This window comes from Eleutherodactylus coqui, chromosome 2 (assembly GCF_035609145.1).
Source record: "Eleutherodactylus coqui strain aEleCoq1 chromosome 2, aEleCoq1.hap1, whole genome shotgun sequence".
Classification (NCBI taxonomy): domain Eukaryota; kingdom Metazoa; phylum Chordata; class Amphibia; order Anura; family Eleutherodactylidae; genus Eleutherodactylus; species Eleutherodactylus coqui.
Genome location: NC_089838.1, coordinates 300,705,552 through 300,729,501, shown reverse-complemented (window position 1 = coordinate 300,729,501; position 23,950 = coordinate 300,705,552). Strand labels below are relative to the sequence as shown.

The following is a 23,950-nucleotide window of genomic DNA, read 5'->3' as shown; positions in this document are numbered from 1 at the left end:
ACAGGTTTTGCATCGGGGCTCGGGAGCTTCAAGTTACGCCTCTGGTTGTACATGAGGAATGGGTAAGATTCTTCATGAACGCCGTCAGAAGCTAGGGTCTGGCGATGTATCACATCTACAGCCGGACATAACAGCAAAAGGTGCTCTACTACCATATAATGTACTGAAAACATTTTAACAGTTTCTAAGTGGATTGAAATGGGAAAAAAATGCAACTTTTGGCAAGCGTTTGCTTTTATGACGTTCACGATGCAGTAATCTTTATTCTGTGGGTTCGTAAGTATGATTGCCAAATTTATATAGTTTTTTAATGTAGTATGACATAAAAAAACAAATATATAATTTTTCATCATCTTTTGATTCCGATAAATTTTTTATATTTTTGTCAGATTGTGTTAGTTTTAGGCACGGTGACCTGTAGTTTTTGTTAATTACTTTCGTAGGTACATACGACTTTTGAATCACTTTTTATTCAAATTTTGTGACACCCCCCCCCCCCCCCCCCCCAAACAAGCGCAGTTCTGGCATTGCGTATAGTTGTTTTCTGATGGTGGTCACCGTGCAGGATTAATAATGTGATATTTTAATAACCTGGACTTTTTTTAGATGTACTGATAAAAAAAAATGAATAAGAATTTGGTATTTTTTGAGGAGGTATTTTTTAAACCTTTACTACTTTTTTACTAAACGTTAGTACAGCTCGCCACGCAAAAACCAGCCCTCATACAGCCGTGTCGGTGGAAAAGGAAAAAAGTTATGGCTTTCGAAAAGTGGAGATGCAAACGCCCCAAAAATCGTTGCGTCCTTAATAGGCCGTGTCTTTAAGGGGTTAAATGAATAAAACACAAGTTATACTGAATGTTTCCCTGTAAAGCTAGATATCGATCTGCTCGGCTCCTCCGGCTCTACAACATGATGTCTGCAGAACGGATGGCATTATTAAAGGGACAGGTTCCCTTTAAACATTACATAGACAAAGTAGAAACCTAAATCTTACCCACTGCATATCCCATGCACAGAGCGATGTCGGAGATGGCGTAGATCCCTCCGTAAACAGATGTGTGACGCAGATCTACTAAGTGTCCCATGATGGGCATGATTGATGCATCGACCATTCCAAGGGCAATGCCAATGCCGGCGTTAGGACCAATAAGCCCGTATATGCTGCCAGCTAATGGGACCTAGACAGAAAGAGAGGGGCATCAGCGGACAATAGACACATGAATAACGTCCTGCTGTCGGGTGCGTTCACACGGTGCAGAATTGGGGCGGATTTTGATGCAGTTTTTGATACGGATCAGCACAAATTTAACCCTTTGAATTGAAGGGGTGAATTCTGCCGCGGGTCTGCACCAATTCAGCTACTTGTGAACGCCCATTGAGCAAATATGCGGGCCAAATGTACTTACACCTGTGTGACATTGGTTGAAGAGCGGCTTGACACGGACGTATGCATTTTTGCGCGCGACTCAGCACAGCATATTAGCACTATGAACTAATCTATTTTGCGCAGGTGTCGTCATTTGCGCACGTCAGACAAACACACTCCAATTTAAATGGCTATTTAGCCTAATGAGTTCCTAATGTGTTCTTTTTTTCACGGAATTGCGCAGTGTATTTATTTGACCGAACTATGTGTATTCCCTGAGTATTTAGTTTTTATTTGCACGTGTAAATAAGCACCGATCACGCAAAAAAAAAAAAAACAAGAAGGTGCTGGAGATTTCTCCTTCCCGCCTGTGTAAATATGCAGTGAATAAGGACATATCGGGCGTATTTACGCAAACCCATTGATTTCGATCGGCTATTTTAGTTCTTAATCAGCGCCAAAGTATTTTTTCACGTGACCAAAATAAACATGAAAAATATGCAGATATGAATGAACCCATTGAAATGAATGGGTTCTATTCACTCCATATTCATAGAATTGGAAGGGAAGTCCAAGGTCATCAGGTCCGACCTTCTGCTCAATTCCATGCGTAATATGGAGTATATTTCCACCCTTGCGAATGAGCCCTGAGCCGGATGTGCCACGGATTGTTATCAAAACAGCTCTGCCCTCATGTGTATGCATTATGTAACTACATGCTATGCCTCACGCTGGCTCATCGTCTCCATAGTGTCTACAAGGCTGGTAACACCCACTTCCAGTCACCTTGGCCCCGAATAGGTGGGGGGGGAAGTATTCCTGTTGGCTGCAATGCACTAGTAATGTATTCTCTTTATACCAGTGTATATTGATCATTTGTAATGGCTTGAAAAAGGAGGCAATTTGCTGATTAAGTCCTCTGAAATGCATTACTATTAAACTCCCGGTTGAGCAATCTTGGATTTGGGGGGTTGAGTGTACCACATTTCTTTTGAGTGGAGGGGTTATGGCATTCACGGTGCAGTTCAAATGACATCATCTTTATATTGGAGTATTTTTGAGGTACTAATAGTTGGGGATCCGATATCTATAGGGACAACCATGTGGATTTTAGATCATGTAGTAGTCCCCATGACACTGGTACATGCATGTTCACCATACACCCAGCTTCCTATACTCACACAGAGAAGACTGACTCCCACAATAATCATTCCGACCAGCGTGCACAACCACCTGAAACAAAGAACATGCTGATTGATTCTTCAGTCCATGACCTACAGAATATCTAAAAGTAGAATAGGAATGGACCCACCTCCCCATCTTGTGTGCCAGAGTGCCAAACAGGTTGGTGCATAGGAGGTACGAAATGCTAGCAGGTAGGAAAGCCATACCTGTTAAAGTAAACGTGCAGTTCATATCATGGAGTCATAATCAGAAGTTAAACATGGCATAAGGAATGATCGTTCCCAAGAGCAATTCTCCATCCATGCATGGTCGTGATAAGAAGGAAAAATTATCAATTGGTGGAGGGTTGATCAAAAGTGGTTGGACCCTCACTGTTTACACATTGATGGCCTATCATACGTTGAAGACATTAAAGGGGCTGTCCAGTTGTAAACCACTGTTCTCATAATAGGCCACCAATAGCAGATCAGCAGAAGGCCACCAGGAATCAGCTAATCACTGGGCTGGTTTGCTTACACACTAAGCTGATTTCTGTAGCAAGTAGACCGCTCCGTTCCCACTGCAGGCAAAGTTCAAATTGGAGTGAATGAGAACTTTGCCTGTAATACCAAGCCTGGCCACTGCAGTGCAAATGGAGCTGTCTGCTTCCTGCAGAAATCAGATCAGTGTATGGCATAAAGCTCCTGCAATCTAGCAGGAGGAGATCGGGTGCCCAGCTGAGATCAAGGAAAAGACAGAAGAGCTATGCAGTGAATAAAGGGGATCAATGCAGCTGCATCTATTGGCTCAGCAATCATGTACAGATGCTTCCAAAAATTTTGAGATTGACACAGATTTTGGCTTATACAAAGTTTGCTGCCGCAGTTGTTTTTAGACCTTTCTGTTTCTTTGGTTACTGAAGTATAATTCTAAGCATTTCATAAGGTTTTAAGTTTATTTACAATTTTGACACTTTTTTCTCAAGATTTCTGCAGTTCGTCCTGCCATGCTGGATATCCGCTTCTGGGCCAATTCCTGACCAATAACAGCCCATTCTTCCTAATCAGTGCTTGGCGTTTATCACAACTTCTGTGCTTCTGTTTGTCCACCTGCTTTTGTGAGGATTGACCACAGATCTGGGGCGTTTCCTGGCTATTGACACAGAATTTTAATGTTTTGTTCACTGACCCACTTAGTTACCAGTTTTGCCTTGTGACATGGGCTGCATCATGCTGGAAAAAGCATTGTTCATCACCAGATTGCTCCTGGATGATCGAGAGAAGTGGCTTTGGGAGAATTGTTAGGTCCCATTCTTTCTTCATGGCAGGGTTCTTATGCAAAATTGTGAGTGATCCCACTCCCATGGATGAAAAGTCACCCCACACATGAATGGTCTCCGGATGCTTTACTGTTGGCATGACTCAGGACTCATGGGAGCGCTCACCTTTTCTTCTTTGGGCAATCATTTTTCCAGATGTTCCAAACAACCTCAAAGGAGCTTGACTCGAGAAAATAACTTTACCCCAGTCCTCTGCAGTCCAATCACTGTACAGTATTTTCTCTGATGAAGCCCCCTGTCAAAGGAACAGTATCGAGAGAACATTCATGTGTGGGCTCACTCACAATTTTGGCAGCAGAAATTCAGAAGTTTGCGAGTTCAATCTCTGCTTGGTTTAGGTAGCCGGCTCAAGGTTGACTCAGCCTTCCATACTTCTGAGGTCGGTAAAATGAGTACCCAGCTTGCTGGGGGGTAAAAAGATGACTGGGGAAGGCAATGGCAAACCACCCCGCAAAAGCAGTCTGCCAAGAAAACGTCACTGTGTGACTTCACCCTAGGAGTCAGTGATGACTCAGAGCTTGCACCAGGGGACTTTACCTTTACCAGGAATGGGTTCTCATGAGTCAGGGTGTGGGCTAGAAGCTGATATCCTGCATGCCAGGGTGAACTGCAGAAGTCTTGAGAAAAAAAAACGGTCAACATTGTAAATATTGAGTCTTTGCCTAAACCTGATGTACTTGTCAATAAAAGTTTAAAAGCGTATGAAATGCTTATGATTGTACTTCAGTACCCATAGAAACATCTGAACGAAGCAGCAAACTTTGTGAAAGCCAAAATTTATGTCAGTCTCAAAACTTTTGCCCATGACTGTAAACAGAAGACCCCAAAGAGCGAAGATTGATGGCAGGGCTCCAAGAAGGAGTCAGGAGGCAGGGCTTTTTGCCAGGAGCACATGAGACCGATTTAGCTTTCAATGGAGGGTCGCAGTATGTTTTTATAATTTTTTGAAGGCACAGGAAAGTTCAGGGTGGAGGGTGACAACATGAAGCAGAGGACAGAGGCAGGGGACCCACGGATGACACCTGTGCACTGGGCCCCTGTGGTACTAAATGGCCTTGATTATAAGTGCTGGATATCATACTCAGATGACGCAAAATCACTGGTCCTTCCCTTTGGTATGGACCCGCATTGGCTTTCCACGTCATTGAGCCATCTCCAGTCCTTATATACTGTATGTCCATATGGGCCTTTAACTACGGTGACTACTTCGTCTTTTCTTGATTAGACCCATCACTGAAGAAATGGTTAAATATTCCAGCCTCTGTGTAATCCTTTCAGCTAACAGGGTGTACAGTGATATAATTATAGGCAAGACCTTAGGAAATCTTGGTTTAAGTTGTTAATGCTTCTCTAATGAGATTGTGGAGTCTGGAGCTTGATTAAGTGGTTTGATTTCCAGGAGACGTTTAATGTGATACTGAGCAGTCACCGCTCTGTACGACAGTCGTCCAAAAATACATCAATTTCCTGTTCTTCTCGTACATCGTTCAGATGGAAACTCAACAGACTGCGTGGGTCCAGAAGCTCTTATGGGTCAAAGAAGAGGATATCAAGTTCCACCTTTAGTTGTCTTGACGTGTCTTGCAATAAGGTTGGTGAGGTCTGTAAACCGAAATCCACCTAAACTAATACCCCACGTTAATGGACACTCCAGTCCAGTAGTAAAGCTCCGAACCCTTCTTGACTGCTTTGAGATTTCCATTACCTGGAAGCTCCAGAGCAAAGCTTTTTTGGAAGTGCTGTGGTTTTCCACAACAAAGTGGACTTAGCACATTCTTGTATTACATGGACACCCCATTGATTTTAATGTCAACCGTGTAATACTTAATTCCACCTCTAGCGGTGCTGTAGGGAAACTGAATACAGATTGCAGGTGATCATTAGAGGTCCCAACAAATTAGCATGCCATGATCAGCTTATCATAGTGGATTATTTCTAAGAATTGCCCACAAACCCTTTAATTGTTAATTATTCACGTATCCTATTGCATGCTATAAAGTGTCTTTTATTAACCAAGATCGCGGCAGTCAGTTTGGCATAACATGTGCAGTATTAGCCTTCTTTATTTATGGGGAGTGTAGTGGCCACTAATGTTTCATGTGCCACTGTTTTCATCTGGTTTATGTACAGACCCGTTCGTGGTGTCGTGGACACTGTGTGCATGGTCTTGATCCCAGTCTAGTGGCCATTTTTAAGGTTTGTATTACTGGTCACTGTACTGGGCAAGGCATGCAAATTTGTCAACGAATGGTAGGTCATGACTAACCCCGCAGGGAGGAGCCTATTGGTAGTACAAATGGCAAGATCTTGCACCCTAGTGTGGTCATGTGAGAAGCCATTGTGGAGTGCGGTAGCAAGTACAAGACCTCTTTGAGAGAGAGTTTGGGTGCAACCAATGTGAGCTACAGAAAAGCCTGGACCTTCCTGGTGGTGGAATCAGTGCATTGCTGAGAGACTGGAAGCCTCATTACCCAAAAATACTATGAGTGATTATCCGGGTGTATTGATGATTGTAACCCCGTAGCCACACAAAACCTTCTGTGTGTCTGAGAAGACTGTAACTTGATCCCTTGCAGGCTGTTGGGCAATGACTGTGTTGCCACATTTAAAGACTGTTGTCAGGACAGTGTCCGGGATATGGGGGTCCCTGAGATATCCCGCAACCCCTGTCCCTGCCTACTTGCCCCCCTGGGCTAACCCCCAGGGCGACAACTGGGCGGCGGTCCCTACCCTCACTAGGGAAGCGGGACACGGGAAGACAAACAGACACTGAAGACAAACAACGGTAGAATGGTCAGACAATCCGGGTCGGCAACAGGAGGGTGCGCAGTACAGGGGGGTCAGGCAAAAACGTAGTCAAGGTCCAAAAGCAGAGGTCAGGAAAGCCGGGGTCACAAACAGGAGTCAAAGAATACGCGGGTGCAGCTGGAAGACCAAACTAACACTGGCAAGGCCTGAGAGGAAAACACACCTATTTAAATGCTGTCAGCGCTCCCGCCCCAGAAGCTGATTGGGGCGGGGAGCCTGACAGCAGCAGGGCTAATCAGGGCGGTGCTGGGGGCACGCCCCCAGTCTAGCTGTACAGACAGTTACTAGGGAAGCCAGCCTGGTAGTCAAGTGACTAGAAGCACCAGCTGCCTCCCTAGCAACCCGGCGGCGACCAGTCTTACAGCGGCCCGGGGAGATCACAAGAACCGGGGTACCTCTGCGCCGCGCTCCTGTACCCCGGGTGGCCGGACCGGTGGTGCGGGCACGGCGGCCCCGAGAGTTGCCGGTTCTGACAGTACCCCCCCTTCTACGGGGGGACACCGGACCCCCATGGCCAGGTGCGGGCTTAAGCGGGAAAGCCCTGTGGAATGCCTGGACTAGGCGTGGCGCATGAACGTCCCTGGCAGGGACCCACGTCCTATCCTCCGGGCCAAATCCTCTCCAGTGGACCAGGTACTGCAGCACACCTCTAACCCGTCGGGCATCCACCAGCCTTTCTACTTCATACTCTAGTTCCCCCTGTACCAGAGAAGGAGGAGGCGGGTTCTGGGTGGGTAGAACTGGAGTCACATACTTCTTAAGTAAGCTTTTGTGAAAAACCTTGTGGACCTTCCAGGGGTCAGGAAGTGCCAACTTATATGACACCGGGTTGATAACCTGAGAAACAGTAAATGGGCCAATGAACCGAGGAGCAAGTTTCAGGGAGGGAACCTTGAGTCTCAGATTCTTGGATGACAACAAAACTTGCTCCCCGACTACAAAAGGTACAGAGATGGTACATCTTTTATTTGCGTATTTACGCAGTTTCTCTTGGGAACCCTGAAGGTTCTTACGAACCTGGGCCCAAACTGTGCACAGTTCCTCAGAGGATATGTCGGCGGCCGGATTGTTCGAGACCACAGGAGTGGAAAGCGAGAACCGGGGATGAAACCCATAGTTACAAAAAAAAGGTGACACTTGGGTCGACGAGTTAACATGGTTGTTGATAGCAAATTCGGCGAGAGGTAAGTAGTTGACCCACTGATACTGGTTATCAGAGACAAACAGTCGCAGATACTGGATAAGTTCTTGGTTCATTCGTTCCGTTTGTCCGTTACTCTCGGGATGGAAAGCGGAGGAGAAGGACAAATTTACGTTTAGATTTTTACAGAAGGCTCGCCAGAAGCGAGCGACGAACTGAACCCCTCTATCTGACACAATGTCCTCGGGGATCCCATGTAACCGAACAATCTCCTTGATGAACATTTCCGACAGAAGTTTGGCGTTAGGCAACTTGCAAAGCGGAACAAAATGTGACATTTTAGAGAAACGGTCTACTATTACCCAGATGACCGTATTCCCCAGCGAGGATGGCAGATCAGTAATAAAATCCATGGACAAATGGGACCATGGCCTGGACGGAATGGGCAAGGGAAGAAGAGGACCCTCAGGACGTCTCCTGAGATTCTTCCCCCTTGCGCAAACCGGGCACGCGGACACAAATCCCCGTACCTCCTTGGCCATGTGCGGCCACCAATAGAGTCTGGACACTAACTCCAGCGTACCCCTGATGCCGGGGTGTCCAGCTAGGACTGAAGCATGTGTCTCCTCTAACACTTTCAATCTCAGTGACAACGGGACAAATAATTTGCCTTCCGGAAGGGCTTCAGGAGCAGATTGTTGAGCGGCGTGAATGAGAGGTGAAAGGTCGGAGGAGACAGCAGCGAGGACCACCCCAGGGGAGAGAATGCTCTCAGGCTCCGGCTCGGCAGGTTCCGGAGAACCAAAGCTCCTAGACAGGGCATCAGCCTTGACATTCTTAGAACCGGGTCTATAGGTAACAACAAAATTGAACCGAGAGAAGAACAAGGCCCAGCGGGCTTGCCGAGCATTTAACCTCTTAGCGGAATCTAGATAGGTGAGGTTTTTATGGTCTGTGAGTACCGTGATCTGGTGATGGGCTCCTTCCAAAAAATGCCTCCACTCTTCGAAAGCCCACTTAATCGCCAGCAATTCCCGGTTGCCTATATCATAGTTCCGTTCGGTGGAAGAAAACTTCCTAGAAAAATAGGCACACGGTCTAAGGTTGGTGAGAGTGGAGGGACCTTGGGACAGTACCGCTCCCACACCAAACTCAGAGGCATCTACCTCCACCAAAAAAGGGCTGGACAGATCCGGTTGTACTAGGACAGGTGCAGAAGAGAACGCCGCCTTTAGGGTATCGAAGGCCCTCAGAGCCTCAGAAGACCAGGTCCTCACATCTGCCCCCTTTCTGGTGAGGTCCGTTAGAGGTTTGGCCACCACGGAGAAGTCTTTGATGAATTTGCGATAGTAGTTGGCGAAGCCGAGGAAGCGTTGAAGGGCTTTCAACGACCCTGGCTGGGCCCACTCCGTGATGGCTTTCACCTTTTCAGGATCCATCTGGAAGTCGCATGGCGTGATGATATACCCCAAAAATGATATCTTTTGTACCCCGAAGACACATTTCTCGAGTTTAGCAAACAGCTTGTTATGTCTGAGTCGAGCTAGTACAGTCTGAACGTGAGTATGGTGACTCGGCAAGTCGGAGGAAAAAATCAAAATGTCGTCTAGATATACAACCACGAACACCCCCATGATATCCTGAAACACTGAGTTCATGTACCCCTGAAAAATGGCGGGGGCGTTACACAATCCAAAAGGCATAACTAGGTATTCAAAATGCCCGAGGGACGTATTGAAGGCGGTTTTCCACTCATCCCCCTCCCGAATGCGGATGAGGTTGTATGCTCCCCTGAGATCAAGTTTGGAAAACCATCGGGCACCAGCGACCTGGTTGAGGAGGTCAGGAATGAGTGGAAGAGCATACTGGTTTCGGACTGTGATTTTGTTTAGCTCTCTATAGTCAATACAGGGCCGGAGACCCCCATCCTTCTTCTCAACGAAGAAAAACCCGGCACCCACCGGGGATTCTGAGGGCCGGATGTGCCCCTTGGCCAGGCTGTCCTGGATATAGTCCCTCATGGATTCTCTCTCAGGAACCGTAACGTTATAAATGCGGCCCTTAGGAAGTTTGGCCCCAGGAATCAAGTCTATTTTACAGTCCCATTCCCTATGAGGGGGCAGAGCTTCAGATAATTGTTTGGAGAACACGTCAGAAAACTCGGAGAGGTATTCTGGTAGGGGGGTCCCCTCGCAGGTGGAGATTCCCATCTTCACCGCACAAAGGTGGTTGGCACAGCGGGGACCCCACTTTACCAGTTCCAACGTGTCCCAATTTACTACCGGGTTGTGCTCCCGGAGCCAGGGGAGGCCTAGGACGACGTCCACAGACAAATCTCTCATCACTAGAAAGGTGCAGGTTTCCACGTGTAAGGCTCCTATAGTAAACCTTACTTCAGGGGTAACCAGATTAACCACCCCTGCTTGCAATGGGGTGGAGTCCACTCCTGAAACCAGAATCGGGGTCTCTAAACGTAAAAAAACCCCGGACAGTTGAGCAACGAAATTAAAGTTAACGAAATTTGCCGCAGCCCCAGAATCAACAAAGGCTTGCCCAGTACGGTGGAAAGCATGAAATTCTAGGGTGCAAGGCAATAACATTTTGGATAACACAGGGAGTACCTTGGCTCCTAGACAGTCCTCCGGACAACTGCCTAGGAGCGGACGTTTTCCCTGCCATGGCTTCTTGGCGCAGGTAGCAATGCGGTGACCCGGCTCCCCACAGTAGAAGCAGAGGTTCTTCTTCAGGCGATTTTCCCGTCGTTGCTTAGGGTTCAGGGCTCCCAGCTCCATGGCCTCGGTGGTGGGAGGTGGAAAAGTCGGGTCAGTAGAAGAAGTGGGCGTGGGGAGTGGAGTGGTCCGAGCGGCGTGTCTGGCCCTCAAACGTCGGTCAGCCCGAATAGCCAGCGACATGGCTTGCTCCAGGGTTCTTGGCTCCGGGTGGGCCACGAGTAGGTCCTTCAGACCCTCAGACAGACCGGTCAAAAATAGGTCTTTTAGGGCGGCATCATTCCACCCGGATTCTGTACAGTGCTGGCGGAATTGGGAACAGTAGTCCTCCGCCATCTTGCAACCCTGGCGCAGGGCCAGAAGCTTGGAGACTGCGTAGCCGGCACGGTCGGGTTCGTCATAAATTTGACCCAAGGCGGAAAAAAAGGCGTCAGGGGATAGTCGGGCGGGAGAGCCAGCAGGTAATGAGAAAGCCCAATTTTGGGGCTCTCCCCTCAGGCGGGTAATTACAATTCCCACTTTCTGGTATTCAGTACCAGAGGAGTGGGGGCGGAGATCAAAGTAGAGCTTGCAGCTCTCTCTAAATGCGAAAAACTGACCTCTCTCTCCGGAGAAACAATCCGGAAGCGTGGCTCGAGGTTCTGTCATTGTTCCTGGAGCGGAAGCGGGTTGCATGGGACCTGCAGCTGCCGCTTGTTCCTGTCGCTGCAAGCGGGCTGTTAGGTCCTGGGCAAGGTTCGTAAGGAACTGGACCTGGTTCGCTACAGCTGCCATGGCCTCCATCGAGGGGTTCAGAGTTGCCGGGCGGATGCAAGGGTCTGACCTTCGTTCGGCCAGTGTTACTGTCAGGACAGTGTCCGGGATATGGGGGTCCCTGAGATATCCCGCAACCCCTGTCCCTGCCTACTTGCCCCCCTGGGCTAACCCCCAGGGCGACAACTGGGCGGCGGTCCCTACCCTCACTAGGGAAGCGGGACACGGGAAGACAAACAGACACTGAAGACAAACAACGGTAGAATGGTCAGACAATCCGGGTCGGCAACAGGAGGGTGCGCAGTACAGGGGGGTCAGGCAAAAACGTAGTCAAGGTCCAAAAGCAGAGGTCAGGAAAGCCGGGGTCACAAACAGGAGTCAAAGAATACGCGGGTGCAGCTGGAAGACCAAACTAACACTGGCAAGGCCTGAGAGGAAAACACACCTATTTAAATGCTGTCAGCGCTCCCGCCCCAGAAGCTGATTGGGGCGGGGAGCCTGACAGCAGCAGGGCTAATCAGGGCGGTGCTGGGGGCACGCCCCCAGTCTAGCTGTACAGACAGTTACTAGGGAAGCCAGCCTGGTAGTCAAGTGACTAGAAGCACCAGCTGCCTCCCTAGCAACCCGGCGGCGACCAGTCTTACAGCGGCCCGGGGAGATCACAAGAACCGGGGTACCTCTGCGCCGCGCTCCTGTACCCCGGGTGGCCGGACCGGTGGTGCGGGCACGGCGGCCCCGAGAGTTGCCGGTTCTGACAACTGTGTTGCCACTTTGCTGCCCAAGAAAAGACTGTAACTGTTTCTCACAAAGTGCATTCCACCTCTTAACCAACCTGCCTGAGTGTTCCCACATACCTAATTGCCAGTCGGGCGAACACATAGTTTCCATCATCCATATGGGCAGGGTGGGTTCCATAACTCCAATAGCCATATTAGCAATGCTAAGAGCCCCTAGAAAGGAAAGGGCAGAATACAGTTTATAGGAATAAGCTTTCCAGTCTCTAATACACATAAAAGGGTTGTCCCACCACCTAAAATTGCCTTACAACCTCTCTGTTCTTCCTGGTTGCTCTTGATCAGCACATGTGACTGCTGCAGCCAATCACTGGCCACATCAGTGACCTTCTGCAGCTAGTGATTGGCTGCAGCAGTCACATGTCCTGGTCAACAGCAACCAGGAAGATTGTGAAACAATTTTAATTGGTCGGACAATGACTTTAATAAGCTCTTTATATTTTAAATAATCAGAACACAAATCTACACAACAGCCATTAACAGATCAGCTGTAACTTACCGGCAGCCACTATAATGTACGGGTCACTGAGGAGTTTTAAGTAGGGTGTCGGGGGAATGCTCTATGAAAGAACAGCACAATGACTTCCTGTAACACCGGATCTAGTTTTTAGGCTCATTTTATTGCTTTTTTCTTGAAAATAAAGTTTTACTCACCTCGGCGGAAAATTTGGCGGGTCGCAGAATACAGAGCTGTAGAGCTGTGGACAAACGAGAATGATGATGACCATGACCTGTATCGCTACACTGGATAAGACAAACTCTAAGGGCACATTTAAACTCCCTCTGCAGTTTTCGTCTATTTCTGTTGTCGGCTCTGTCCTTGGAGGCAGACAATAAATATACCAGATGGCAAACCACTAGAGATGAGCGAGCGTACTCGTCCGAGCTTGATGCTTGTTCGAGTATTAGGGTGTTCGAGATGCTCGTTACTCGAGACGAGCACCACGCGGTGCTCGACTCCATTACATTTCCTTCCCTGAGAAATTTGCGCGCTTTTCTGGCCAATAGAAACACAGGGAAGGCATTACAACTTCCTCCTGTGACATTCCAGCCCTATCCCACCCCCCTGCAGTGAGTGGCTGGGGAGATCAGATAGCACCCGAGTATTTAAAGGAGATGTCCCGCGCCGAAACGGGTTTTGTTTTTTTTTCAACCCCCCCCCCGTTCGGCGCGAGACAACCCCGATGCAGGGGTTAAAAAAACCACCCGCACAGCGCTTACCTGAATCCCGGCGGTCCGGCGTCTTCATACTCACCTGCTGAAGATGGCCGCCGGGATCCTCTATCTTCGTGGACCGCAGCTCTTCTGTGCGGTCCACTGCCGATTCCAGCCTCCTGATTGGCTGGAATCGGCACGTGACGGGGCGGAGCTACACGGAGCCGCTCTCTGGCACGAGCGGCTCCATAGAAGACTGCTGAAGACCCGGACTGCGCAAGCGCGGCTAATTTGGCCATCGGAGGCCAAAAATTAGTCGGCACCATGGAGACGAGGACGCTAGCAACGGAGCAGGTAAGTAAAAAACTTTTTATAACTTCTGTATGGCTCATAATTAATGCACAATGTATATTACAAAGTGCATTATTATGGCCATACAGAAGTGTATAGACCCACTTGCTGCCTCGGGACATCTCCTTTAAATCTGCCCCGCCCGCGGCTTGCCACAGATGCACGCTGAGAGAGATCAGGGAAAGTGCTGCTGATGCTGCTGCTATAGGGAGAGTGATGAGACACAGTTGTCTATCAGTGAGGTAGTAGTAAGGGCAGTAAGTCCGAGGGAGGAGCGCACAGAGGATTCGGAGGAAGAGCAGCTGGACGATGAGGTGACTGACCCCACCTGGTTTGCTAAGCCTACTGAGGACAGGTCTTCAGAGGGGGAGGCAAGTGCAGCAGCAGGGCAGGTTAGAAGAGGCAGGGCCAGACCGAATAATCCACCAACTGTTTCCCAAAGCGCCCCCTCGCGCCGTGCCACCCTGCAGAGGCCGAGGTGCTCAAAGGTGTGGCAGTTTTCACTGAGAGTGCAGATGACCGACGAACTGTGTTGTGCAAGGTTTGTCGCGCCAAGATCAGCCAGGGAGCCACCACCACCAGCCTCACCACCACCAGCATGCACAGGCATATGATGGCCAAGCACCCCACAAGGTGGGACGAAGGCCGTTCACCGCCTCCGGTTTGCACCACTGCCTCTCCCCCTGTGCCCCAACCTGCCACTGAGATCCAACCCCCCTCTCAGGACACAGGCACGACCGTCTCCCGGCCTGCACCCACACCCTCACCTCCGCTGTCCTCGGCCCCATCCAGCAATGTCTCTCAGCGCAGCATCCAGCCGTCGCTAGCGCAAGTGTTGGAGCACAAGCGCAAGTACGCCGCCACGCACCCGCACGCTCAAGCATTAAACGTGCACATAGCCAAATTGATCAGCCTGGAGATGCTGCCGTATAGGCTTGTGGAAACGGAGGCTTTCAAAAACATGATGGCGGTGGCGGCCCCGCGCTACTCGGTTCCCAGTCGCCACTACTTTTCCCGATGTGCCATCCCAGCCCTGCACGACCACGTCTCCCGCAACATTGTACGCGCCCTCACCAACGCGGTTACTGCCAAGGTCCACTTAACAACGGACACGTGGACAAGCACAGGCGGGCAGGGCCACTATATCTCCCTGACGGCACATTGGGTGAATTTAGTGGAGGCTGGGACCGAGTCAGAGCCTGGGACCGCTCACGTCCTACCCACCCCCAGAATTGCGGGCCCCAGCTCGGTGCTGGTATCTGCGGCGGTGTATGCTTCCTCCACTGAACCACCCTCCTCCTCCTTCTCCTACGCAACCTCTTCACATTACGGATTTGTACCTGCCAGTGTCTATGTATTGAAAACCCCGGTCAGACTGGGGCATGCAGTGTGGGCCGAAGCCCACCTGCGTTTAATCTGACGTTACCTCAGCTGTGCTGGGCAATGCAATGGGATTTATTTATGTAACGCCGGTGGCTTTCTGGGACCCACCCATGCTGTCGGTCCACACGGAGTTGTACCTGCCTGTGTCTACTTTTAAAGAACCCCAGTCTGACTGGGGCATGCAGTGTGGGCCGAAGTCCACCTGTATTTAATCTGACGTTAGCTCTACTATCCGGGGTACTGCATTGGGACAAACTACAGGATCAATACAGCGCTGATGAGACGTGCACAGCTACGCTAGCATTGGAGTCCGCTGTAGGACCGCGATTGCTGAGGGTTTGTGCAGAGGCCTATGTCCTGGGTGCAGTGAAAGTCCGCTTCCAGCCTAGGATTGCTGAATCTGTGGGCCGAGGCCTATGCCATGTTTGGCCGCTCAGATCAATTTTTTATTCACGTCTTGGGTTTCCTAGGACCCCCCTATGCTGTTGGTGCAAACTTAGTTCCCATTGCGGTGTTTGACCTGTCTGGCACAAAGGCACTGACTGACTTGGGTAGGGGGCAGAGCGCTGACGGCTTTCCCCTTGCAGTGTGGATTGAGCTATGCGACACCTTGACAGAATGAATACTGTGTGGCACATGGATTCCCCATTGCTATGCCCACGTTTGCAGCTCCTGACGGAGGTGGCACAGGATTGGAGTTCTCATTGCTTCTGTACAGCATTGTGGGCTATCACCCGCCCCTTTTAAAGAGGGTCGCTGCCTGGCCCTGCCTACCCTCTGCAGTGTGTGCCTCCGGTTCCTCCTCATGGCAGACGCACTTATAAATAGACATGAGGGTGGTGTGACTGTGAGGCCAGCGTGTGGCATGAGGGCAGCTGAAGGCTGCTCAGGGACACTTTGGTGTGTGCTGTGGACACTGGGTCGTGCGGGGGGGGGGAGGGTAGGCAGCATGTAACCCAGGAGAAGTGGCAGCGGAGTGTCATGCAGGCAGTGCTTGTGCTTAGTTGGAGGTAGTGTGGGGCTTAGCTAAGGTGTGCCTTGCTAATGAGGGTTTTTCAGAAGTAAAAATTGTTGGGGGGGGGCCCACTTTTGCTGCTATTGTGGCTTAATAGTGGGACCTGGGAACTTGAGATGCAGCCCAACATGTAGCCCCTCGCCTGCCCTATTCGTTTCTGTGTCGTTCCCATCACTTTCTTGAATTGCCCAGATTTTCACAAACGAAAACCTTAGCGAGCATCGGCGATATACAAAAATGCTCGGGTCGCCCATTGACTTCAATGTGGTTCGTTACTCGAAACGAACCCTCGAGCATCGCGGGAAGTCCGACTCGAGTAACGAGCACCCAAGCATTTTGGTGCTCGCTCATCTCTACAAACCACCCCGCATAAACAGTCTGCCAAGAAAACATCACAATGTGATGTCATCCTAGGAGTCAATCATGACTCGGTGCTTGCACCAGGGGACTTTACTTAGGTGGAAAAGAGGAAGGGACTGAGGCCTGAACCCTGAGGAACCCCAACAGCAAGCGGAGGAGTGGTCAGGAAGGTATGAGGAAAACCAGGAAAGCACATGGAGCATATTCAGGAGAATGTAGTGATCTGCAGTATTGAACACCGATCCAGAAGGATCAGTAGAGAGTGGTCACCACTCGATTTGGCCACTAGAAGATAATTTATGGTAAGAATGGTTTTTGTAGAATATAGAGGACGAAAACTAGAACTGTAACGAGTCAAGAGAAGACCACAAGTTTGGAGATGAAGAGAACATTAGAGACGGGTTAGCAGTTGGGAACAGTTGGTTTCTTTAGTAATCGGGATATGACAGCATGTTTAAAGGAGGAGGGAAAGATAAGAAGAAAGAGACAGACTGAATATTGTTGTGAGGTGACTGGCGGGTGGAGATCTGTTATGGAGTTTGCATTGGGGCCCAGGAGCTTTAAGCCAAGCCTTTACAGATAACATATGACGGTATTCTGCAGTACTTCAGAATAAAACGTAATTCTTTGCTATGTGTGAGCCTGTCAGTATTTCATGCTGGTCGTGAATAGAGCAACACGAATCTGCAGGCTCCCTTTAACTCCTTGGCAACATCCAATGTGCACACAAGTTACATGTGCACGGGGTTTGTATAAAGTAGGTTCGGGGAGCTGAGCCAACTCCATATGCGGCAAGTGTCAGCTGTGTTTGAACTCTGACAGCCGACACCTGTGAGAAGGATACATATATATCCTTGTAGGTAGAAAAGAAAACACTGGAATATATACATTTATATAGATATAGTTATGTGCCTTTCTTTTTATATGTATACTAACTTTATTCTCATATGTACTAACTCTATGAAAAACTTAATACTTCGCCTTATATCAGATATGCCAAGAGGCCTTGCAAGGCGAAGACAAAATGTATCTTGAACACAAGGAATAACCAGACACGAAGGCCGCGTGTACTTGGCCGTTTTCCCAGAAGCGCCATATCTAGATGAAGACCGTTCAACTATGCATCTGAACTTTCACTGTCTCAGGCCGGAAATCCGGACTTCCCATATATGGTTATGCTGTGAATTTTAGCCAATGAGCCCATCACCCATTTCTAGTGATGAGACCAAAGGGTATAAGATCTCATGTAATCTGTAATAAAGGGGCGCAGCGCAGTCATGTCCCCGTGTGAGGAATTATACCAGACCTCCGTGTGGTGTTTTCTTCTTTACCGCCGGCAGCGGGGCAAGTGGGGTGGGCCTGATTGGTGCTGTACTTAGAATTTTACCCTGACAATTTGGCGCCCAACGTGGGGCGGTAAAACCGGAGCCGTACAACGCATTCCACCCGGATCCACGCCACGGGGAAGCCGTCCTGCTGCAAACCGAGCCTGATCAACTCACAGAACTCCAGGTAAGACCGGCATATATTTATGTTGTGTTTTACACTGCGAGTCTTGCAGCAGGAGGGACTATCTGTGTTTTGTGACCGGACGGGTTGGGTTAAGAGTTCTACACGGTAACTCGTGTGGGCTTCGGGTTTGCCGTCATGGACCACTGACCGTGATATGCGCACCAATCGCTCACCCAGAAACTAGTCTGTAGTCTATTTGTTGTTGAAGTCCGTAGCGTTCTAGCAAAAGTGAAGGTTGTTTGTTGTATCTGGAGAATTTTTTTTCCTCTTTCTTTTTCATTTGGTCTCACAGAAGAAGGAACCCTCGGTTGTTTTAGTTGTTAATGGTTTAGCTAAGGAGAGGGATGCACTCTTTGGGACTGGTTCCATAGAAGAAGATGCCTTCGGTTGTTTTGCCATATATAAGGGGCTGACAATTCGGGTCAGAAGGATGCACTCTATGGAGCGTGTTATTATTATTATTGTTGTTGTTGTTCTAATATGCGTAAGATCTTATTAAAGAAGACAGAGCCCCTCAAGGGCTGCCGCCGTGCGGATCAATTGGTGGAGGAGAGTCCCAATTTGTAAAATGTAAGAAAACTTATGAAAATGTGTAACAAGGACCCGCACGGTAGATTACAGTATGGTGTCTGGGAGGAGGTCTTTAGGACCAAGAAGCGTGCCTTGGAAGACCAAGGTTTGCTAGAAAGTGCTGGAGTGAGGAGGAGAGAGAGACAGTCAGAGAAAGTTAAGTATGTACACGTATTAAGAAAGTATCCGTAAGTGAAATGTTGGAAAGTACAGTAAGTGATCAAGAGGGTGTCGGGAGAGTGTCTATTGAAGGTTATATTGGCAGCTAGGTAGGGAGAGAAGTATGGGGAACAAGCAAAGTCGAGAGGAAAGTTACAATGCATGTGATTTGTTGGCAGAGAGAAAGAAGAAAAGGTGTATAATACAAGATAGATAATAGATATAGATATATATGTGTGTATATATGTATATACTGTATGTGCAAATAGTTAACTAAGCTTGCTTTTAGATGAGAAAGATTGTTTACCTAAAGCTGCAGTCTGTGTCTTGTTTACAAGGTCAAGCGATAACAAAGCAGAGAAAATGCAATAATAACCCTGGAAAATATCTTTGCTTGCTTAAATGGAATGGAAGCTTGAAATGAATTTAATTAATTATACTGTCTTAGTAGGCAGGAAATATAGCAATTTCTAAGGTATATTCTTACTGGGTTCTGAGGTCACAAATGGACACGTCTTGGACAGGTGTAAGGAAGTTTATCCCACTCACATCCTGTGGGGGCTTTTAAGAATACAGGGGTTGAAAATGAATGTTGCAAGGTCCCAGGATATGTGTTATTTATGAGTTCAAATGCAGGGAATAGTTAAACTAAAACAACTCTGTTCAGTTGGTTTTACAAAGGTGGGGGCATTCAGACTTGACTCTCAGCTCAGGGTCAAATACAGAGAAAGAAAGACAAGGGGTGCAGAAAGATACCCACAGATTCTAAAATACTTTAGTGTTTAATACAGCATATAATAGCTTCAGTAAATAAGAAAGATAGAATGTCTCAGTCACTCAGCAAAATTTTTTTCACATAATTTGTCAAAAATAGCGCTCATTCACAATCTCATCTCAATAGAATCATGTACTTTATAACATTATAGCACTCACCTCAATGTTTTTCAACTGATGTATGTTTGTTTGTTACACTTTTTGTCTGTGCATCTGTATGTTCTGGTACACCTTCAAAGGGGGTGACGGAGCAAACTTGAGCGCATGGATGGATGAGAGTTAGTGACCCGTGTTCGGGCTGTGGTGAATGTGGGATGTGTGATGCAGATATTGACTAGGGATGGAGGTCCCACCCATGCATGGGACTTTGCTTGGTTGTGATGTGGATGCTTAGACTGTACAGATGAAATGAAGCTGTGAAAAAAGACGCACGCAGCCAATATCGAGGGGGTGGAGCTAGATGATGTAATAGTACGTAATGTTTCATCCCTCTTGTCCACAAGGGAGGGGGTGAGGATCTTGAGCAGCTAGTAAAAGTTTTTTTTTTTTTTTTTTCTCTCTCTCAAATTTGATAAGACATTGCAGGCAGGATCAGATTAATAATGAATTTGCTTAAAGGAATATCACATTTCCAATATTAATAGGCGTTTGTAGATTATTCTGCCCTGATGTAACTCATGTCTCTGTTATTGGTGCTAACATCTTACAGGCCTTATCTGCATCCATCAAATCTTTTTACAATGTTGTACTACCTTGAACTCAGGTACTCTTGTTCCAATTGAGTACCCTGGTTCAAAGGGGGGAGGAGAAGGCATAGGTGATCTAGGTATTGCAAATCAGCCATTTTTACATTTTTTGCAAGCCATTTTTAAATTTTTAAAATTTTTTGCAACAAGGTTCTGATCTTTTTCAAATAGAATATCAGCATGATTGTCCAGCATTGATGCAACAAGAAAATTTAAGTTTTAAAAAGGTTACTGAAAGCCCTTGTTAATAATGCATATTTTGAGTTGTTTTTTATAGATGGTACCCAGGGTGATTGACGACTCCACACTGGATATGCAGTGGTTACACAACAAGATGTCCTAAAAGCAGAATGCCTCCGCATGTCGCAGTACAAGAAGTGGAACTAAAAAGGCCATCACTGAGGCGTGTAGAGTGGTAGAAGGTAAGACGGCAAACATTTACACTGACTCCCGGTATGCATTTGGCATAGCTCATGATTACGGCCCAACATGGAAGGCCAGACAGTTTTTTTACCTCAGCAGGACAGCCAATTAAGAATGATGCAGCGGGCAGGGTCTCACGGAGGCCCTACTTCTACCTGACAAGGTGGAAAGCTCACACCAATTCCTACACCGGAGAAACAAGAGGCAACGCCATCACAGGCCACACAGCAAAGGCAGCGGCCCTCAAGCCGTGGAAGAAAAGAAGAATTTAACAATAACTTTGGACTTTGATAAAAACTTGGACTTTGATAAAAACTTTGGACTTTGATAAAAACTTGGACTTTGATATACTAAGGACTTTACAGTTACAAGCCAGCAAGGAAGAAAAGGAAAAATGGACTAAAAAGGGACGGCATATGGTGAACAGTCAACAGCACTTGCCTACCACGGTCCCTGTGCCCCATGATGGCCCTGCTGATGCACGGAAAGACGCACCTCTTAAAGCAGCAATGATGTCGATGCTTGAACGAGGACGAGTTGCTCCTGGGTTTTCTGTAGCTGCTGCATCATTTGTCCAATTTTGCATGATCTTTGCCGTAAAGCAACAGGGCAGAAGTAAATTTGCCACATCACACTTGCCTAGACCACTCTACCCATTTCAGGGATTGCAAATTGGCTACACTCAGCTCCCACTTGTTGGGAAGCATGAATATGTGCTTGTTGTTGTTGATGTTTTTCAGGTTGGAGACCTACCCTGTTACCAAAGTAAATAAGCAGGTAACCACACAGAAGCTCATGAATGAGGTAATCTGCAGATATGGGGTACCGGAAGTGATTGAGTCAAACAAAGGTACACACTTCACAGGTGAAATAATGTAACACATCATGTCTGCTTTGGGTATATTCCAGGCTTTTCACACACCCTACCATCCACGGAGTTGTGGGAAAGTAGATACAAAAGACAATGGAGGAAATGGGCAAATCTTGAATTGAGTGTCTTCCATTAGTTTTTCTTTTTCTCCGGAGGGTACATGCCACAGTAGCTGAGTTTGGGGAATGATTTTCTTGTTAACCCCTTAATGACACGGCAATTTTTCTGTTTCCATTTTCGTTTTTTCCTCCCCCCTTTAAAAAAATCGTAACTCCTTTATTTATCCATCGACATCGCTGTATGAGGGCTTGTTTTTTGCGGGACGAGTTTTATTTTTCAATAGTGCTATTTAAAGTACCATATAATGTACTGAAAAACTTTTAAAAAATTCTAAGTGGAGTAAAATGGGGAAAAAACGACATTTCGCCATCTTTTAGTGCGTCTTGTTTTTACGGCGCACAAACGGCAACAAAAACGACATGATAACTTTATTCTATGGGTCGGTACGATTACTAGGATACCAAACTTGTATAGTTTTTTTTTCACTATACTCCTCTTTTTTTTTTTCAAAGACATTAAATTTTTTTCAATTATTTCCTGCGGTCATTTTGTGCGCACAATAACTTTTTTATTTTTGCGTCGACGTAGTTGAGCAAGGTCTCATTTTTTGCGGGATGTCCTGTAGTTTACGTTGGTACCATTTTGGAATACATACGACTTTTTGATCGCTTTTTGTTGCATTTTTTCTGGGAGACAGGGTAACTAAAAAAGTGCATTTCTGGCGTTCTTTTATTTTTTTTTCGGACGACGTTCACCGTGCGGGAAATATAATGCACTACTTTGATAGTTCGGACGTTTACGGACGCGGCGATACCAAATACATATTTTTAATTTATTATTTAGATTTTTTAATAATAGATATGACAAAAGGGGGGTGATTTAAACTTTTACAACTTTTTTTTTTTTTTAATTAAAAAAAACTATTGATTGTTTTTTTTACATTACTTTGAAGTCCCCCTGGGGGACTTTAAGATGCGATGCTTTGATCGCTCCTGCAGTATGACGTAATGCTATAGCATTACGTCATACTGCTTTTTGACAGGCAGTCTATCAAGCCACCCTGTGTGGATGGCTTCATAGGCAGTCTGTTAAGGCAGCCCTGGGGCCTTTCATTAGGCCCCCGGCTGCCATGACACCTGCACGGCTCCCCCGATCTCACCGCGGGGGGGCCGTGCGGGACCCCCGAACATCGTTCAGGGGATTTAAATGCCGCTGTCAGAATTGACAGCGGCATTTAAATGGTTAATAGCCGCGATCGGCCGCGCGGCCGCTCGCGGCTATTGCCCGCGGGTGTCAGCTGTTATAAACAGCTGACGCCCACACTGTATGAAGAGAGGTTGCATCGCAACCTCTTTTCATTCATACCCCGCGGCCACAGGACGTACCGGTACGTCCTTGGTCGTGAAGGGGTTAATGTTGTCATAGGTCTCTCCAAGGAATTGTCAATAATGCATTCTGCAGTCTCTGCTTTTCTCCAAGGTCCTACAGATGAGTGTCACAATCTGAAACCAGGTGACAGGGTCTATGTAAAAAAGTTTGAGAGAGAAACCCTGTTTGAATGTCCTTACCAGATGTTGCTCACCACCCCAACTGCAGTCAAGCTTGAAGGAAAGCCCACTTGGATCCACACTTCGCACTGAAAGAACTCATGATCTTGCATATCCTTTACATGCTATAATGTGGTACAATTCCTCTAACACACACCTTTGACTACTGTACACTAGCCACCCTGTATCAGGGATCAGAACAAATTAATACAATCAAATGTGCAATATGAAGACTACACTGAGGGTAAGAATCCAACACCGCATTGTGCTAAAAGAGAAGTTGACGCTCCAGGTGGTAACTTTGATCCACATGTACACATAGATGTAATAGGAGTGCCAAGGGGGGTGCCAGATGAATTTAATTCTAGAAAGCAGGTTAAAGCAGGTTTTGAGTCCTTATTTGCTTTTGTCACTGTTAATAATAATGTAGATTGGATGAATTATATCTATTCCAATCAGCAGAGGTTTGTAAACTACACCAGGCATGCTTTACAAGGGTTAGCTGACCAGTTAGGGCCCACTGCATCCATGGCCCTAGAGTGGCCCTGGATATGATTTTAGCAGAAAGAGGTGGGGTATGTAATTTCCTGTATGTATATTAGCCCTTTGATCAAAAAGAGTATGAGTAAGGGACTGGACAATGTGACACCAACGTTTCCCTTGTTTGAAAAAGATGAAGAGCCAGTTCCGATAATGCCAACCACGTATGTTATCAGAAGAATGGAGAAATGTACTAGTACTGCGCCTGTCCCGGTCTCATAAGATGGACTGTCAGTGGACTTCCCATTTGCCTAGGGATAGTGCAGAAGACCTTAGGTTCCGGCGAGGGCACACCCTGTGGGGTGTTAACTTGTACAGATAGAGGGTATGGATGCCCGGAAATAAGCCCAGGGAATCCATGGCCTCCTTCTGAGGTGAGGTAGGGAT

The 23,950-nt window shown here is 47.4% G+C and overlaps 1 protein-coding gene across 2 annotated transcripts in view; it reads right to left on the bottom strand.

Moving 5' to 3' along the window:
* Window positions 1-23,950, bottom strand: part of LOC136612804 (chromaffin granule amine transporter-like) — a 96,107-nt gene that overhangs the window by 8,169 nt on the left and 63,988 nt on the right. For both annotated transcript variants that reach the window (XM_066593493.1, XM_066593492.1), the window contains 6 exons: window positions 12,752-12,795; window positions 12,597-12,657; window positions 12,158-12,253; window positions 2,682-2,760; window positions 2,551-2,602; window positions 998-1,181 (listed from right to left, as the gene is read on the bottom strand). In XM_066593493.1, coding sequence (XP_066449590.1) covers window positions 998-1,181; window positions 2,551-2,602; window positions 2,682-2,760; window positions 12,158-12,253; window positions 12,597-12,657; window positions 12,752-12,795 — 516 coding nt within the window. The remainder of the gene's footprint in view (window positions 1-997; window positions 1,182-2,550; window positions 2,603-2,681; window positions 2,761-12,157; window positions 12,254-12,596; window positions 12,658-12,751; window positions 12,796-23,950) is intronic.